General features: G+C 51.4%; 5 protein-coding genes across 5 annotated transcripts; 2 read left to right on the top strand and 3 right to left on the bottom strand.

The window, feature by feature from the left end:
• Positions 1-1,029: 1,029 nt before the first annotated feature.
• On the bottom strand, positions 1,030-3,409 carry POX_g08609 (Glutamate--cysteine ligase; the record flags this gene model as incomplete). Its single annotated transcript, XM_050117380.1, has 6 exons — positions 1,030-2,037; positions 2,098-2,809; positions 2,872-3,014; positions 3,096-3,161; positions 3,248-3,320; positions 3,399-3,409. The coding sequence occupies 6 exons, from the start codon at positions 3,407-3,409 to the stop codon at positions 1,030-1,032; spliced, it is 2,013 nt and encodes a 670-aa protein (XP_049965524.1).
• Positions 3,410-5,314: 1,905 nt separating this feature from the next.
• On the bottom strand, positions 5,315-5,780 carry POX_g08608 (NADH dehydrogenase [ubiquinone] 1 beta subcomplex subunit 7; the record flags this gene model as incomplete). Its single annotated transcript, XM_050117379.1, has 3 exons — positions 5,315-5,419; positions 5,526-5,647; positions 5,729-5,780. 3 exons carry the CDS (start codon positions 5,778-5,780, stop codon positions 5,315-5,317), a joined length of 279 nt encoding a protein of 92 aa, XP_049965523.1.
• A 435-nt stretch (positions 5,781-6,215) lies between these two features.
• On the top strand, positions 6,216-8,451 carry POX_g08607 (uncharacterized protein; the record flags this gene model as incomplete). Its single annotated transcript, XM_050117378.1, has 3 exons — positions 6,216-6,257; positions 6,371-6,557; positions 6,632-8,451. The coding sequence occupies 3 exons, from the start codon at positions 6,216-6,218 to the stop codon at positions 8,449-8,451; spliced, it is 2,049 nt and encodes a 682-aa protein (XP_049965522.1).
• A 3,069-nt stretch (positions 8,452-11,520) lies between these two features.
• On the top strand, positions 11,521-13,229 carry POX_g08606 (uncharacterized protein; the record flags this gene model as incomplete). The annotated part of the gene is made up of 2 exons (XM_050117377.1): positions 11,521-12,337; positions 12,388-13,229. 2 exons carry the CDS (start codon positions 11,521-11,523, stop codon positions 13,227-13,229), a joined length of 1,659 nt encoding a protein of 552 aa, XP_049965521.1.
• A 1,604-nt stretch (positions 13,230-14,833) lies between these two features.
• On the bottom strand, positions 14,834-17,521 carry POX_g08605 (putative UPF0442 protein; the record flags this gene model as incomplete). The annotated part of the gene is made up of 1 exon (XM_050117376.1): positions 14,834-17,521. One exon carries the CDS (start codon positions 17,519-17,521, stop codon positions 14,834-14,836), a length of 2,688 nt encoding a protein of 895 aa, XP_049965520.1.
• Positions 17,522-19,102: the final 1,581 nt, after the last annotated feature.

Here is a 19,102-nt window from a genome sequence, read left to right as displayed (position 1 = left end):
CCTAGCGCCAGATATGTCCATGATCAACGCTTCGTTCGGCAGAAGGCTCCTGGGGAACACTCGAGATGACTGTATAATCTAGGAAAATAACCCTGGTATAATTGAGAGCCCCCCACATCTTGGGGAAACGGCCTGATCGACGTCATTGTCCCTGGTTTGCGCGGTGTCATGATTCGTGTGGAATAATCGGAAATGGAATCCTTATTCGGCTGGAGCTTGACAAGCCAACTCCACTGCGGGGGGAGCGGGAGTAGCTTCTGTGTGAAAACCGTTGTTATTGGCACCACGCTTTCTTGATTACTATCCGGAGTTTTACCGCTTGAGGTGTCGACCTCAACGTCCGCTTTGGCAACGGTCAACTATACCGAATCGCGGAACTTATCCGGCACAGGTACGACACGAGAATGGTATTCGTGGAAGGGCTGTGCAGCATGCACTCCAAAGTGGATTCAGGGCGGGTTGAGGACTTTGCCATTAGAGACTATGCGGGGTTATTGGGCGGAGTTTGGGCCTGTGCCACTTAGAATGGCCTGGGGTGATCGGCAATAGAATCGAGAGGGTCTATGAAAAAATCCAAGGAATTTCCAGTGATTTCACAGAGGCTGGGACTGGTTCGCGTCGAAGTCAACAGGGGGCGGCACAGAATGAGCAACGGAAAATGACGTGGATGGTGAGACATCTGATAGGCGACTCGGATGCGCGTTTATTGGCAGAGAGATTCTCCAGCCATGAGAGAACCTCTGGGGAAACAGCTTGTTCATACTGAGGTGTATGCATTGCAGATATCGTCAAATATCTTCAAGCTTGAGACGGGTTGGCTGTGCTTCTGAGGTTGCAGGTTAAGACCATTCGACGCAACGACGAGAGCCGTCGCTGTCATCATTCGAACACGTGACAAGATAATGCCCTGTGATTGCTTTTCATCTTCATTCTACTGTGCATGTGCAACCACCAGGTTCTCTATTTCTGCGCTCTTCACAAGATAGTCTATTAGACACTTTCCCCATTCCCGTTAGTGACCACTGCTCTCTATTTCTTTTTCCCACGCAAGAGCTCCCACCCGATACTACCATTTTTGCCTTCCGTGGCCGTCACCTCTTCCACTGCTTTGATCAGATCGTAGGTAATCTCTTCAGAGACAACGCTATCGTGCTTATAGCTTGGGTGCTTTGCCACAAACTCGCGAATCCACTTGGCACCTGTCCAGAGCGTACCATCAGCGCGCTTCCGAATCAGGTCCAAGTAACTGGCGAGGAAGCAGCGCGTTTCAACATCAACATTCACGCTGTTGAGATAGGACTCCACAAGAGGGACGAGACCAGGGAATCCATCGGAGCAACCATTCACAATTTCGTCAATGGTCATCAGCTCATACTCGGATTCGACGGGACCCAGGGGGGGCGACGGCGGAGGGGTGTTGACGGCCGATGAGGTGGTGGAAGAGAAGGTGCTTCCGTGAGACGAGTGCTGCCCTGCATGCCGAGGCGCACGACGCCCGAAGGGGTCTTTCCGGAAGTAAAATTTGCTGTCGAGAACGGCATTACGCTCATGTGCCGTTTCCATGTTTTCGGTTGTGCGAGGGATAGGTAGGTAAAAGTTGAGGTCGAAACTAAGAATGGCTCGAGTGATGAGCACGATGAAGATGCTGAAGGCAGCGTTCTCGAAGTCGGTCATCTGAATCTCCATAGATCGGAACTCCACTCGCCAACCAATGTCGTCTTTTTCAGAAGGTGGAGGCTTGAATCGCATGTGTTGCCAATTGGTGGATTGGAGGTTCTCAAAATGATCGCCCTTCTGCAAGTCAAGTTCCTTCAAGTCCTCGGAAAAGATGACAAGAGGATCGCGAATGAAGAGATGGGCAAAATGCGTGGCCAGCAAGTCATCCATGCCTCCGTCCATCAATCGCTGCTTGATTTGCTCATCCACAACAAGGTCTGGATCCAAGTATTCCTTGCGCAGTCTCGGATCTTGGGAGATATATGTGGAGTTTGATGCATATCTAGACTTGGGAATTCTCCAGCGGTCATTCTTGAGCGGCTAAGGACCGGGTCAGTAAAGGTGGCCATAAGGAAACGCAAAATCACATCGAACACATACAACTTCTCCTAATTCTTCAGGTGTCCTGTCATCTACAGCAGCGCCGATTTGATTCCATCGAACATCCGTGTCAACCAGGAACCCCTTGTAGATTGGAGTGGCAGCCGTGAGAGCAAGAAGAATGGGCCCCAAAGGACTGAGCTGGTCATAGAGCTTCCGCCCCTCCGTCATGTTCTTCGCTTGAAAAGTGATCTGCAAACAACAGCTACCCATTCCAAAGGCCATGGCATCCATGTAAACATGGTCATCCTTTGCGGCACCATTTCGCACGTCGGCATCTTCGGGCCATATGTGAAGGTCATAGTTCACAGTAGGATCCTTGAACGGCGAGGGCGTGTTCAAATCCTTGAAGACCGGCACATTAAGCTCCACCTTACGCCCTCTCCGCGAGCGAATATTGGCCGCAAGGGTGGGGAACCGAATGTGTGGATTGGCAATCTCGTCAGGCACGAATTGTGAGCGCAAGGCCGGGCCAGAGGGAGGGTAGTAGGGCTGAATATAATCATCCCTGGTTCCTAGGCGCGGGAAGGTCGTGAGGGTGATAGGGGATTCATTAGGAGCCATATGCGCCTTGGCAACTTCTCGACGCCATTTCATGTTTGACTCAACCTTCAGAAGATCTTTGAAGCCGATACCCCACGGCTCGCCCGGTGTGGCCTCGAGCATGAAACGGCCAAATTCAGGATGAAAATGCGGAGGTTTTTCACCCTCACTAGTTGAGGGAGTTAGAGCGTCAGAAGTATGGGCGATTTCCCTGGATTTGAAGTGACTCACTGGCCTGCATGGTGTCCATCGGCTGCAGAATCGGCCGTCCAGAGGGCTTCATCATGAGCAAGAGATTTGAGAATATCGGCCTGAGCAAGGGACAACCGAGCCTTCCGAGCGGCGTCGTCGAGGGCTACCACAAGGTATTCGACCTAATAGGTTCCGAGGGGGAATAATATCAGAAAAGAGCCTCCTATTTTGCCAGCGCGAAGGCATGGAAAGCCATAACCAACCTCGTCACCCCAGAGGAGAGCGTCTCGTTCTTTGCCCTTGGCGCGTCGCCAATTTGCCAGGAGTTGCTAGTGTACCGATCAGCGCGACGAGCCCTCAAAAGACTAGGACGATGAAGACGCTGTGACTTGTAGAGCTTCTGAGCCTCTCATACCTCTATTCCCCACTGTCGTACTTGATCGGCTTTCTTCTTGGCCTCGGCCCATTCCAAGGCGGTTCCCAATGCTCTTCAGAAAGGGAGTTAGATCAACCGGAGTCAAAGTCCGAGCTTTTGTACACATAGGCGAACACAATCGAACACCTACAGGAGACCCATTGCCTTGGTTAATAGGTCGCAATTCGATCAGAGCCGTGTTCGCGTCAACTCATTCAGTGGCCCAATCACAGGCAGGCAGGTGTGGATGCGGCGAGAATTTTTGGCGGGGAACGAAGTCGAGCAAAGTCGGCAGGGGAACAGGATGACAGTCTGAGCAGTTTTTAAGGCGCCCGAGAGCCGAAGAAGAGAAGGAGTTCAACCGCGTATAATGCCTGCGCTTTGGGGACTCACTTCATTTCTCGCATGGAGGGGAATTAGTAGGTGCTTCAACGTATCTTGGCGGGGTCTCGGGCCTTGATTACGGCGATAACGGCAGCCGGATTTCTAAGCAGTCAGGTGATGTGGAGCGGCTGAAGGTCTGAGAGGATGTGTAAGATTGAAGTTAGACAGAAACCCTTAATAGCCAAGAGTGAACCAAGCTGAGCCCGACAATGAGCACTGATTACGGCATGGACTATTGCCTGTGAATGCTAAAAAGTACAATCAGACGTAGGTCTCATGGATCCGGCCGTATCATTGCCAGAGTCGTATATGGAAAAAGCCTTGATCGATTTCAATTCGAGCAGACGATTCGAGCAGACCGCAATAGCGAATAGCGATCGTTGCGTATCTGGAAGTTCCATCTGCGCAATCTTTCTCAATACCCACTCAATGTTGGACAGAGGCAACATGCCTCATACATACTATGTTAGGTCAATAGAAACAAGCCCACTGCCACTCCGGAGAGCAGTGGCACCGGAGCTTTGTACTATTCTATCTTGGTTAGATATTTCCACGTTGGCAGAGACCCAGCCCGAGATCATCTCAAGGTGAGTTGATTTGTGTGGGAAGCTGGGCAATTTCGAGTACCCTCCAGACGCTCCACTGAGAGTACCGGTGCGACATCTGCCAGACTCACTTAGGTTAGTAGGAGAGAGCCCGCGATCCATTATATCTTTACACCTTCATAGGGTGATAGCCCTTGCGGAGTGCCTGCAGGAAGGCACCTCCACTGCAGCAGGTACCAAGCAGTGAATTTTGACCCATATCCTGAGGCTGCCCCAACTGGCGGCGTCCTGCATAATTCATGGCGGCAGACCTTTGATAGGTTCCACATTGGAAGGTTTTAATCCACCGGGCAGCCCATGGGCCATGCCGATTTTCTCAGGAAGACGAGAGAGCTGCCGCTAGGTAGTTTCCTGCATCGATCTGATGTCCGAGCCATCTTTGAGTGTGCTGCCAGTCAAATGAAAGGCGGCAGACGCGCGTCCATCAATTCTTCTGGTTTGCACTGGAATTCTGTTTACATGTGGAAAGTCTAATCAGTTTCCGACTGGAGAAGAGACATCATGAATACAACCTCTGGTCGTCCTCTCAACTACCATTCCGATTGAACCTTGATCTGGACGGGATGCGAAATCATTCTTTCACTGGAGGCGAATGCTCACAGCAATGTACATAGGGCCAAAAGTAGGCGCGTCTCATATATCGAGAGATACCTTATGTCGAGTGATTGATATCCTCAGGACGTAATCATTTACCAGCAAACTCAGTGCATTTTTCGTGTGATATAGGAGCTAGTATCGGATTTCACGGGTTGCGATTGTCTGACAAACCACCAATTTACTGGAAAGGGAGCGGTACTGCAACCTGATAATGCCGTTTGACGAGAAAGACGAGCACCCGCATTTAGCTCTTGGATATCAGCCCTCCTCGGCCAAAGTTGCATCATCATCGGAAGCTATCAGTGGCAACAAGCAGTTGCAGTAAGGTGTAGAGACGGTGTGAAAATCCTTTGGCGATCGCGACATGAAAGCGGCAGTCCATGAGCGGCTTCGTCGTATCGTTTATGTACATGACCTGCTTTTCTGATACTCAGCAGTGTTTGTTGGGGAACGCGGAAAGAAGAGGTCGGGTTTTCGATGTTTAGTTGCTCCGGGCGCCGTCTTTGGAAGCACGAAGTTCGTCCATCTTCGCCACACGCTTCTTGAACTCGTCGTATTGGCACTTCTCGTATGAATGGCGTTCATTCTATGCCGAGCAGACACTCCAATATTAGTAGGTGATCGAGCAAAGGGTCATGCTCTGGATGGCACGGGCCAGAATCCAAAAAGTAGATGTCGCGATAATGGCGTACCTCGCACTTCCATGGAAGGTAGTATTCGTCTTGCCGACAGCGATTCAGCGGGATGAGGAGATGAGCGCAGGAGTCGCGATATTGCATAGGTAGGCGAGCCTCTGACATCTCCTTGCGAGTGGCTACAGAGTGCCAAGTTAGCTTTGGGAGGTCATCACGATCCAGATCGAAACGCTCAATTGGTCGCGACTAGTTGATCATACCTGACGCCTCCCCAAGGCCAACAATATTCTTGACCGATTCAGTGATAGTCATCATGGAAAGCCTTCGGGGTTAGGACAATTGGAGGGCAACGAGACTCAAGAGCAGGCGGCGTAGACAGACGTCCTGTATCGGTTGGCGACCATCCAACTCCTTCCGGGTCATGGTCACATGACATGCCAGCTGCTCATCATTTCACAGTCACGTGGGGCTTGCTGCCAAAAGCGGTCTAGCTTCCCCCCATTCCACTTTACGCGGTATCGTCGCGTCGCTTGCGCGCATTAAACTCCACAAAGTTCTAACTCAGAAGCCGAAGCGCGTCAAATTACAACCGGCGTGAATACTGAGGACCTTGTGATTATTTCAATATTCTTCTACTCAGAAGAAGACTTTTCAAGTACTTTGAATACTCTCGGGTGCTCCCGTGCATGCCAAACTTGCAGCTTGTGAACTTTCCGGACCGCGGTAAGCCCCAGGCTTCAAGTCATCATGGCGGGGATTGCACCCATCTACTCGGCCACCTACAGCAGTGTATGTACCCCTGAAACTACATCTCACTGCTCTACTGAATGGTCTATGGATGAAATTGAAAACATCGTGGTCAAATTGCTCATAACATCTCTGACTGTCCTCCCTCCCTTTAGGTCCCGGTGTACGAACTGAAGATCGATGGCGAAAGTGTGATGCGACGGAGAGCAGACGACTGGATCAATGCTACACACATTCTTAAGGCAGCTGGCTTTGATAAGCCTGCGCGAACCAGAATCCTCGAGCGCGAAGTACAAAAGGGGGTTCATGAGAAAGTTCAAGGTGGCTATGGCAAGTATCAAGGTATGTGCTGTGCATCGTAAATACGCGTATAGGCTGAATAGTGCGCGTGGGACTGACTGAACAACTTTGGGCAGGAACGTGGATCCCTCTGGCGGATGGGCGCATGCTCGCGGAACGAAACAACATTTACACCAAAATCGCACCCATCTTCGAATACACTGCTGGAGACCGCAGTCCTCCTCCCGCACCAAAGCACACGACAGCTTCATCCAAGCCACGAGCTCCTCGGAAATCAACCACTCGTACTAGTACTGCTCCTACACAGGCTCACAGGACTGTTCAACCACAGCGCAGCATGGGGCCTCCCAACCTTCCTCACGAGCAGCACGACACGAACGCCATGTTGGACGACAACGAGTCGATCGAACAGGCAACTATCGAATCATCCTCCATCATCGCAGATGAAGAACCGCTTCAGATGCCACACCACAGAAGCCGTAAGCGCAAGAGAAGAATGAGCGAGTCACGCGTCTTGTCGATCTCGGAGCAGGAGCATATTCTGTACGGTGATCAACTCTTGGACTATTTCGTCACTGTCGGCGACAGACTCAGCAGATTCATCCGCGCCCCGCAGCCGCCCGATGATTATCAAGTCGATTATCCGGTCGATAACTTGGGTAACACTGCTCTGCACTGGGCCTGCTCGATGGGCGACTTGAATGTCATTCACGATCTCCTCGAACGCGGTGCCAACGTGAACGCCGTCTCGATGCACGACGAGACCCCACTTATCCGAGCTGTCCTCTTCACGAACAACTACGAGAAGCAAAGCTTCCCCGCCGTGCTGGACTTGCTCATGGAAACCATCGGCCTTCGAGACTGGTTCGGGGCAACGCTGTTCCATCATATCGCGCAGACAACCCGGAGCAAGGGTAAATGGAAGAGCGCCAAGTACTACAGTCAGGTCGCTATCCACAAGCTACGGAACGCGTTCACGCAGGAGGAAATCGATCTGCTCCTGTGTTGTCAAGACAACAATGGTGATACAGCCGCCTTGGTTGCTGCGCGAAATGGCGCGACTGAAGTGGTGGAAGTGCTTCTCAAGCAGTGTCCTCGAGCGGGCGATCTGATGAACAAGAAAGGGGAGACAGTTGCCAGTATCACTCGCGAATTTGCAGCCAACGCTCACCAAGCCGAACCCGATGTCCCGCCGGCGCCCTCCTCCGTGACCATGGCCAACGACCAGGTCGATGGCGCTCCAACTGATACGATGCCCCCAAACCAGTCTTCCAACGCCGCGCCCGTTCACTCTGCGCTGACTTCCGAGCTGCTCTCCAAGATTGGAACAATCATGTCGGAGGCCCACAAGAAGCTTGCCTCGACTTACGGTAATTCCAAGCTGAATGAGCAGGGTTCCACTGATGTTACCAACCCTGAGGCTCTGTACCAACAGCTGGAGTCAGACCGTGAGAAGATACAGAAGCAAGTGACAATCCTCATGTCCAAGGAGGCAGAACTCGAACCCTCTGAGGCCCAACTCAGCCGCCATGAGAGCGTCCGAACTCGCTTTGAGTCCCTGCTCGAGCAGCGACAACACGCCTTGCTCGCTTCAAAGCTCACCGGAGATGATCACCTGCATGACGTTGCGCCGAAAGTGTCTCATTTCAGCCAACAGGAACTGGAAGAGCGCTTTGAACTCATGGGCACTCTTTTTTCTGAGCAGATGGCCCGCCGGAACGCTGTCAAGGATCTGGCGCAACAGACCGCTGACGCCGGTGTGAGCACCAAATTCGATGTGCACAGAAGACTTGTTGCGCTGGCCACCAACCTGAAGGAAGAGGAACTGGATCCAATGGCTGCCGAGTTGGCCGAAACCCTGGAGTTCGACCGCAACCATGGCAAGGGTTCTCCCCCAGAGCCCGAGCAAAAGATCCTGCCTCCCCGCCAGGACTAGGCCATGATACGCTTCTTCCGCGTGTGCATCATGGCACTATGAGCGACGATATTATTTTTATCCACATATTTTTCCGATCACGACGTATAAAGCGTCTCGTGTTTTTTGTTTTTTTCTTATTCTTATTCGTTTGCTTTCTGGCGACGACACCTCCTATCCGCGCATTTGATATTCTGTATTCAGTAGATACCCACCTGCATATGTTTTGATTTTTATTGCTAGGGTTTGCCATCATAACGATTGGCTTTTCAGACCCATTATCAAATGAACTATCATTATTATTATTATCATTTTCACTTCTCTGGATGTCAGCCGTAACGTGATCGCAACATATTTTCTCAGGTCTCTACAAGTTCCCACTCCCATGGTGGGTGAGATGAATCGACTTCAGATTGCTGGTTCTTATTGTGTGGAAGGCCCCATGATATTTCTTCCAGCCACCTCCAGCTCAATGACACTCTCCCCGGGGGGCTGCAGTCCTTGAGATAATCAATTCCGAGACGGACACCCGGATGCTTTCTCTACCTCCTTGGCATCATCTGCATGTTGAGTATGTGGCTCTGCATTTGAGTTTTTGGATCACACGTAATCAGATAACAGAGTAACAAGCCGGGGTTGTGGTGGATTGGTTGAGCTCCGTTCGGGTTTGTATTTGCCAGTTGGATTTTCATATCATGGTTGAACAAGCAGCTAGTCAGTCGACTCAGTACCTACGGCCGCCCAGTGGATGTCATCTTCCAGGCACGAAGAGGGATACGGAGGTCCATCATTCACGATGATGTCCACGGAGCCGAACAGCTGGACTGGGCGTGATGACGTCTCGTTCAACGGCCTCAATGTCGCGCTCCATTACGATTGGCGCCATCGCTGTAGCGCCAGGCGCCTCGAGGAAAAGTATGAGACTCTGGGCTGAAGTATGCCGATTGCCTACTGCCGTCTGGAAACCGTAGAAATTGAGCTGTCCAGGAAGAAAACTCCACCCTGTAGGATCGGCGCTAACAGGGACTATCACCCAATGATTTATCCCCAGGTGTGATGAGATCAGAACCCGCCGCAGCTGCCGGGCGCTGACAACAGACGATTGGTCAATCTGGAAGAAACAGCATCATCTGGTTCACAAACGAACTGGCCATTGAGAGAAGTCGGAGTTGATGAAATATCACCAAAAAACCTCATGGCCCACAGGTAATCAGATTCTAGTCATCAAGTTAAAAAGTGGAATTTTCCATCGACTAGCAATCTAGCAGTATATTATTACCAGCATAGTGGATAATTGGTAATTCAATTCCCAGCTGAGAGTGTACCGTTAGCCGAGTACCTGGAACGAACTGGACACCCGTCACGATGCACCTCGATAAACCTCCATACTACATCCCATATTGACGGCACACGATCAACCGTCGAGCGGCCCTAGGCTCAGCCCTGGCTGATGACGAGAAGCCGCTGATGCTCGCATATAAGCAGGTTCAATGGATGGCTCGAAGGGGGCCAATCTGAGTAACGAGGCATAATAAACTAGAGGTTTTGTTTTAAACCCTTATCTAACTATAAGGTCAAGCACTTAAATCTGGCTGAATATTCTCTTCACACTTGCACCTCGAATCTTATCGTGAGATACATGACCGAGGTCGGTGATCGAGTGTTGGGCCATTATTGATTAGGCCCAAGAGCATGGATCGCGGTATATAAGGGAACATTAATCTCAGATGGATTGTGCTTATGAAACTATCCTGGTGTGTTACAGTCCTCGTTAGTAGTATGACGGATTCCAGCCAATCAGACTTCCAATCATGGCAATCCCAAATAAGCCTAGTGCTCTTCCAGAAGGCAGAGCGTTGACTCCGAGCCTCTGAGGTGCCCCAGGCACCAAGGCCACCACTACGTTTCCCCCACACGCGCACTTGGGCAACCGCCTGCCGTTCACCAGGCTCGCCTTCACTCTTCCTCTTTTCCTTCCGTACCCATCCTTCTCATCTCCCTCTCTCCCCTCCTCGGGATCTCTAATCTTCACTTCTTTCTTTTCTCTTCCCCTGCATTCTTTCCCAGTAGCCTGTGTCGATTGAAGAATTCTTCGAAAAAAAAATCCTTCTCCGCAAGAAGATATTGCAAATAGTCCCTTCGATCCGTTCCGTCCCCCTGAGAGAAACGCCAAAGAGAGAAGAGATTGCTCGCGTCTGACCGAGATCCGGGATCTTGACATCCAACTTTCAATTCCTTTGAACATCTTGGCTCATCAAACGCGGACACATTTGACCGTCGGCCTTCAGCCAGGTGTCATTTTTCAGTCCCCGACTGCCATCGTGATCCGTCGCCCTGCTTCAAACCCATCTTTCCCAGCTGTCTTTTACGCTCGGGTCGTTTTTCTCGCCTCTCACGCTCGGTAATCTCATTTCTGTGGGTCGCGCAAAAGCACTTGTCTTCAACCGGAAGTTGCAGAGCAACTCTCAAAGGCAAAGATTTTGTGCTCGTGAACTTTTGGTGCGAGGTATCGATAATCCCGTTACTGTCATCTGATTTTTGTGGCGTCTCCACTTCTCTTCTGTGGCTACGAATCTTGCAATACCGGGCCAGTCCTGATCCTGCAGTCTCTCAACCTTGCAGTGCTGTTGGAGAAGTTACGCGTCCGCATCTGTACAGCTTGACTGCATTCGTGCTCTGTATTTATCGTGCTGTTTCTCAAGTCTGTCTCTTTCGTGCTGAATTATCGCTTTTCATCTACTGGGGTATGCCGTCCGTTTTTCTCTCTCTCGATCCGTTGCTGGTCTTTTCAAATTCTAACCTTTTCCAGGTTCTCAAAGATTCCACCATCCGATCCGAAAAAAAAATCTTCAGTTCGACTCGATCACCGATCCTTGTCGCGAATCGGGACCCCCAGCATTCCGGTTCAATAATCTCCTAATTCCTTCGTCGCGGAGAGCAAGTTTGAAATTTTGTGGTTGATCCCGAAAGCTTGCATCTGTTTTTTCTCAGGAAGCTTTCCACCATTACATAACGCTTCCCTCTTTGGTTCATTGCATATAATACTCTCAATTCGCCATCTGAGTTTCGACGCCCCACAAACCCACGAGAATGGACGCTGGCGGTCTGTCTCAAATGAACTACAACAGCAACTTCAACAACAGCACCTCCCTTGGTGTGCCTGGCTCCGGGTTTGCTTCTCGAGGCAAAGGGTCTCATATCAAGCGCCTGAGCGTACCTCCCAAGATCGCCACGATTGATGAATCTCTGGTCTCGGCACCCTTGGCAACTCCTCGCACCAGCCGTTCGCATCTTCTGGCTGGCCTGAGAACCGCGCCTCGGTCTGCCACGCTTCCGTCGCACCAGCAGCACCAGCAGCAATATCAGCACCAGCACCAGCAGCGCAACGGTGCGGACATATCTCGACACGGAAACCACAACGTTCGTGGGAGTGATCGTGTTCCGCAAACTGCCACGGGAGCCGGATTCCCGCAGCACACCTTTGCCCAACCTCAGGTCTCGAATACGCACTATGGTCGGCCCATGTACACGACTCCGGAGCAGGTCCTCGCACCTCCGACACTCGATGTGGGCGGTGACAATGGCATCGACGAAAACTTGTACGCTGAATTGATGTCTACCAATCTTTTTCTTGCCGCCCAACAGCAGCGTCTGCAGCAGCAGTTGATCAGTGTCACCGCAGCTGCCCAGCAATTCCAAGGGCTGAATTTGGGGGGGATGAATCGCGTCCAACAGCAGTCTGTTTCTGGGCTGCCGATGGGAGGCGGTATGGGGTTTTACCAGCAACAGCTCCAGCAAGGTGTTCAGCCCGTGGTGCAGCCCGTTCCTGGGCAGCCTGGATGGTTCTCTGTGTACAATCCCCTCACGGGCCAGCAGAGCTATGTTATGGACAACAGCTTCCAAGAGGGTCACCAGATCTACGCGGAGAATTATTCGGCTGCGCAGCAGGTTCCTCAGTTCCGCGCCGAGATTTCTCCCCGATCGAGCCTGTCATGTCGCCAGTTCAATCCCTTCCACCAGTCTCTCCACCCAGCGGCACCCCATCGCCTCCAAACGACCCCAATGCCTTCCGCCGCAGTAACCGCAAGGGAGCGCTCTTCAACTCGGCGTTGAAGTCTGCGATCGATACAACCAAGGCCAACAGCATCGGAAGCGGTCCACGGTCTGCTGCTCTGCCGCCCACTCCCGCTACTGGAACCTTTGGTCCCGGCCAAGCTCGCGCTGGTGAGCATCCTACCCGCCAACCCCGCGGACCCCCCTCGCTCGAAGAACTTGTTGCCAAGCCGACCTCAAAGCACGAAGGAAGCAAGAATTTTGCAACCCGTCAGCGGCGTCGTGCGGTTCATAGTCTTGTGCGTGCTGGTATTGAGCGCCGCGGTGATACCCGCAGCTTCGGATATAGCAGCGGCGGGACCAACACTCCCGCCAGTGAGAAGGAGTTTGCTTTTTCTGACGGCGATGATGCGACTGTCCGGAGTGGAAGCCTCTCCAGCAAGCCCAGCCTGGGCAGTCTCCGTGCTGTTGCCAATGGAGCCATTGGTTCTGAGCGGAAGGAGAAGAATGGTCGGGAGCGCAAGTCACCCGACAGTCCCTTTCTGAGTGCGACACCAACAAGCGAGGACGGCTACTTTGGGTCCAAACTCTCAGACACTGTGTCGTCGCCGAGCTCTGGCACTACCTCACCTTCTGTGGCTGCTATCGTTGCTGGTCAGGGACAAGCCACGCAAGCGAACGAACGCCGAAAGACGCCCATGCTTGTGTTATCCAGCGCTGAAAAGCGCAAGACTCCTTTTGTGTAATGCCGAATTCATCATGTGACAGCGATCTATGACTCTTATCCGCCCTCTGCCTGTTTCTTTTTTTCTTTCTCTTTCACCATTATCTTTCTGATCGTCTCCCTTACCGAGAAAATGCTCCATGATCTTCTCTTCGGTGAGTCGGTGACGCTGACCATGCTCTTGACTTAACCGCCGACGAAAGCCATCGTGATGTCCTTGTTCTTCTGGGCGTTCAGATTGAACAGCGCAAGCTTCTTCACACTCCTTTGCTGCGCCTTTTCATGCCTCCTCTTGAGACCAGAGCTGGCAATAACGGTTCATTTTACCCACAGGGCTCTAGCCCGCAGATCTGACGGTTTGCCTGAAACGCCGTTTAAATCTGTAGTCTCTCGTTTATTTTAATAGGGTCATTGAAGTACATCCGGTTATGTACAGACCGTCTATTCGAGCAGCCGAGTCCATAGGCCTTTTTAGTGCAATTGACCAATGCATATCTTTACAGAGAATCTATCTTGCTATCGTTGTAGAATTGATGAAATTTGGAGAACAGCGTAAATGGACCACCCCTGTATGGGTTTCGTCGCCCAGCGAAGCGGCCTGGGCATCTCGCTGAAAGATACCTCTTGGTGTCTGGTGGATCAGTGACCGCGAAAGGGAACGGATTGCAAAATATTTCCCGCATCGTAACGTCTTACAATTGACGACAAGGCAGGCTCGACGGGGAGTTTCGAGTCACTGCCCAAACCATGGTTTTTTGTTCACCCTTGAAAGCACAGACAAAGCTTCGGCAGAAAAAAAAAGTTCGAGTCAATCTCTGCCGATGCTATTCAAGTGCAATACTGTCAACCGCCGTGCTTGGTAGACACCGCGCTAGGACGCCCAGCGAGCATCCATGGATGGTAAGTGAAAAGATCTGGAGCCCCGGACCAGCAACGGCGTCACAATGGTATCAGAATTAATCCGGGGATTTCTTGTCCCTTGTAGATAGCAGACTCCTAAGTAATTAATCCCTACGTAATGGCCAAATGACAAGAAAAAGATCAGGTCACAAACTACGTATTAGATTTCTTAGGTGGAAAAAGGGGCCAGAATCAAAACATATCAAGTTGAACGTCCATTAAATATTCGAAAAAAGAGCAAGATATTCAATCGTATACCGTACAACAAAACAAAAAAGGGGTGGAGCAGATAAGGAACATAATTGGAAGTAGCTAGAGATATAGCGACTGGAAATTGCAGTGAGAACATACATGGCATGTCGAGGACAGAAAGGGGGAGGATTGAAGAGGCTCGCTGATGATAACAATGCGGTCGTAGCTCGTAGGAATCGTGGCTTTTACGCTTTTGCCAAGTAATGGTGCAAAAACATTTTTTTTGATATGAGGTAGTGGTAGTTGGTTGAGGAGGGGAGGGGGGGGGGGGCGAAGGAAGGATTCGTATCCGAGTGATATTGCGTGGCATGGTACAAGGGAAAGCAAACAGAGCAGGTGAGAAGTAATGCGAGAAGAGTAGGTAGGGAGAGAAAGAGAGAAAAAGCAAGTCAGGCAAACCTTGATTGCATAGGCGGGTATCAAGATGCGCTAGGATATCGGGCCTTGACCTCAGCTTATACTCATTCTCAGCTTTTAGAAGCTGAAAAGACCACTGCGCTTCTTGCCCAGAGGATAAACCATCAGTGCAGCCAGGAAAAGCCCGACAGACGTCCCGATCGCCACCTGTATCATGCCGTAGCCAATGTCAAAAGCCACTCCATAGTTCTGGTTACGCGTTTGAATGGTGGTCATGTTTTTGGCGGCGTCCATGAAGCCTTGGGTGCCGTTGGCGATGACACCGTAGGGGGCCCCGGTCATTCCCTCTGCCGCCGTGATCCCGGAGATGAGAGAGCCACTGGCTGCTAGACCGGAGGGGACCAGGACAAATATCGCGGGGAGCATGGCCGCGGCTGCAAGACCGTGGCGGACTCGGCTGTAGACGTTTCCCAGAACTCCAATGACAAACGCACCCAGGGCATTGGACACTTGGGTGTTTGAGATGAATCGCTTGGAGCTAAAGTAGCTCACAATGTATCCAGACAGTGATATGACCATCATGACCGGAAGTTGTCTCCACTTGGCGTGGTTGACGAGGGCGAGACAGATTGTGAAACATAGTACGAAAGGAAAGCGTTGAAGATACTCGTTCGTGATGGGACTGGGAGGACATGTATATTCTGTCGTGGCTTCGGAATCCAGGAGGCCGTAGACCGCGGTCCCGATGGTGACACCGAAGCCTAGGAAGAGTGAGTAGATGATCGCGTACACCATTCGTACAGATCCTGCAACAAGGTTCCGAGACTGAAGCTCTAGACTGGCGCAGAGAACGGTGTAACCGGGAAGAATCAGTGCGATGGAGGACTGAGCCAAGGCCGAGAAGCAGAAGAATGGCTCGCCTTGATACCGAATACTTCCAAAGGCCCGCGCCAGAAAAGAGGTCAAGACCGCAGCCGAGATTTCAAAGACGTTGGAGTAGAGGCTCGATTTGGGATATAAGATGAGTTGAAGGACGCCTAAAAGACAACCCAATACAAACGCAATGGGCATGTCTATTGGCCGTGCACCAAACGCAAAGGGGCCAACCGATGCACTCGCACATCCATGGATGAATATCAAAAACAGCGTGTGGAACTTGTTGTGCCGCTTCATCGTTTCATCCAGCCGTTGAATGGCTTCCTCGACGCCAATCACGTCATGGATGACTTCTTTATAGATCTCGTGCACGTCGGCCAATCTGCCCAGATCAATCCCCTGGGTCGACCGAACGACTTTGACCTCTGTCGTGTGCGTCGAGGCATCGTCAAAGGAGATGATCATACAGTCAGGAATGTACAGGAACTGAGCGTCGATCTCTAGCACGCGGGCTGTCATTCGCATCGACTCTTCCAGTCGATGAGTCGGCGCGCCATATTTCATCAATGCTCGGCAAAGTTTGACCAAGTAGCGTTGCCGCGAGAGAAGCTCTGCGATGTGAATCGTGATGCGGATTTCGTCTTCCAATTTGGATTTCACCCATCGGCGACTTCCAGACCCCGAGGTCGTAGCACCACTGCTGCGAGTCCGCCGCAGGAGATTCAATGGCGATGGAAGCTTGCTACTAGAGCCAGAGAAAGAGCCACTGGATCGGCTGGCGGACTTTTCGTACCATTTCTTGGGCCGCTGTGGCTTCCACGCGGAATCGGGAGAGCATCCACGAGCACTGGAGTCGTCTGCACTGGAGCCGTCAGAGACACTGCTGTTTCGGGAACCTCCAATCAGCTCTCGACTGGATGATGAGCTGCTCCGATTGTGACCGTATAGTTTGAGAATGGATGAGAGGATGCCATGTCTATATTGTCGAGGCCGCTCGAACGAGCTCTCCGAGTCTCGCCCCAGAGTTGGCGAGACCTGGCCCGACAACGGGTCAGGAGAGGCCGACCCATGGCCACTGGCGAATGGATTAAAGTCTTGAGAGAACATTGAGCATACGTTGGTGGAGGCTTCAGAAGTGCGCATTGAGTATCGCCCGTCCTGTTGCCTCTGTTCCCTGTCATCAGCCAGCGTCAAGCTTGCAACGCTCGAGTTGTCACAATTGAGGCGATGCTCGTAGTCACTGATCACGGAAGATTCGTTGCCAGCTTCTAGCGAGACCAAGGTTTTAGATGAAGGGGAAGTGAATGCAGTGGCCAAGTTTGCCCTATTGTTTGACTTTGAGCTTTTGTGAGGCCGCCGAAGAAGGGATATCAATCGTTTTGCCCTCTGACGGGCGTAGCATCTTGATGACCCCTTTCCATTCAATTTCGTTGTGGCGTCGCGATGGATCTGATGTTTCCATTCTGCCGAGATGTGAGGACTCGAACGACTGCTGATCTTCAAGCCAGTGACATCGACTGACGCGCGTGTTGACTGGTCCTCCACTAGGAGTCCTTGGGGAGGGGCTCCGACTCTTGTTCCCTGAATGACAGGAATGTTGGCGGCAGGCGCAGGCTTGCGAGGGAGCTGTAAGCTGTCCAAATGGTCCAATCGGTCTGGCTCCAGTTCCGCAGCTGTTGTGGGCTGTTTCGATGCCGGATCGCCGTCGACGAACTTGACGCGGCTGGCACTCTCTAGAGTGCTGACATTCCGATGCCTTTCCTGCATATCCACGTCATACTGCACCCCTAAATTTGAAGGACTGGCGCCATCATTTCCGTCAATCAAAAGGTGACCATCGGAGATTTGATGAACGTTGGAAAATTCCCCTGCGGTATTTGGAGTGGACAACGGACAGGAGAGTGGGAGATCAGTCTGCCTCCTGGCCATTCTTGGACGCGTAGCTTTTGCTCGGTTTTGCGTGCACATGCAACACCCGCTGAGTGTCCTTTGGATTGAAAATTCCGAGCGCCTTGGAAATGAAACAAGTAAAAAGGGAGGGAAAAAACAAAGTAAAGGATCCAAGATCTATACTACGGCAGGCAACGATTGATGTTTGGGTAAGCGACTGGGTGCCGATAATAAGGTGATATGTTTCGCCTGCAGGAGGGTATTCGCCTAGCACCTCGGAGTCAGCCTGCATCAAGGCTTCAAAGTAACGTGCAGTATTCAAGATGTCCAAGATCAATTTCTGGCTATTAATGTCTCAAATATTTGCTGAAAACTCCGAAATCACACCTAGACATACTGACCTGCGTTGCTATAGTTTGGGGAAGGTAGGGGAAACCCCAAGACCGTTAGCCTGTCTGGGAGTTCACCTGTTTTCAGTGACGTGCAAAAGGGCTTTCCCTTGATGCTGATTCAAGAGAGTTCACAGCCCAATCTGAAAATAGTGTCGCCGTCGAGAATTTTAAATTATGTCACTGGTTCAGATTCAAAGATCGGGTGGTAAGGGCGGAGGCCACGAAGACATCTGACTTCTTCAAGGGTTGAGAGCTGGCGGTTGAGGGAGGAAGCACACTGGATGCACATGAGAAAATGACGGAAGATACAAAATCGAAGGGAACGCAATGAATCAAGGATAAAAAGTGAACGAAAGAGTCAGTGCGAGGACAGCATAGCATCATATTCATCAAGGACCCTGCTCGGACTTTGCGATCGATACACGGCTAGAGGCAGACTTCCAAGCCCGTGCCGCTGAGCTGGGAAGCACACAGACCTGCATCCAACGCAGAGAAGGCAAGAGAGAAAGAAACATCGGTTCTTCTAGATTGAACAGATTGACCGAGTCAATTGGTCGGGGTTGCCTCTGTGGCCATCTCGGGGAGCCAGGGATCTGATTCAGTATGGTTGCCATTCAGCTGCAGAAACCTGGGGGGAAAGCACGAGGGTAATTTTTTTTTCTTTTTTTTTTTTGGCGCAGATCACTTTTCCCCCCAAAATTTCCAATAAGACGCTTGTTGCAAGTCCACCAGTCGATTTGCCACGATCAAAAGTCACCGGTGATGATTTGCTGTCTGCCCAGGTTAAACCAGGACGCTGTCTAGGGCTGTCGAGGATCTCCCGTCTGATCCTCCTCGTCAACAGCAGTCAGCAGCTACCAAGCCATAGCAGACTTGTGTCCTGCTGTGTTGATCACCTACCACGTCATGATACCAGTCCGCATGATCAAAATCTGCTCAGCTTGTCTCGAGTTGAGTAGACCCGTTTCGATGCGACAGACGGATTTACAAAGCACTTGACACTGCCAGCCAAGCTCACCAAACCTCCTCGAATCCAAATGATGCCGATCAATAGCCCCCTCCTTCACCCAACGGTCTCGCTCTTGCAGAAGTCATAATCAAAATCAAAATCAACATAAAGCCCCGGCTGGGGTCTTTCATCGGCAACGCTAAGAGCCGTCATCAGAATGTCCAAGCTCCATTGGCAAAGGAACCGACAGCATCTTCCGGTTCCACAGGAAGAGGTACC

This window comes from Penicillium oxalicum, chromosome VII (genome assembly GCF_001723175.1).
Source record: "Penicillium oxalicum strain HP7-1 chromosome VII, whole genome shotgun sequence".
NCBI lineage: Eukaryota > Fungi > Ascomycota > Eurotiomycetes > Eurotiales > Aspergillaceae > Penicillium > Penicillium oxalicum.
Note: the sequence above shows the minus strand (reverse complement) of the source record. Positions and strands in the feature narration are given on the sequence as shown.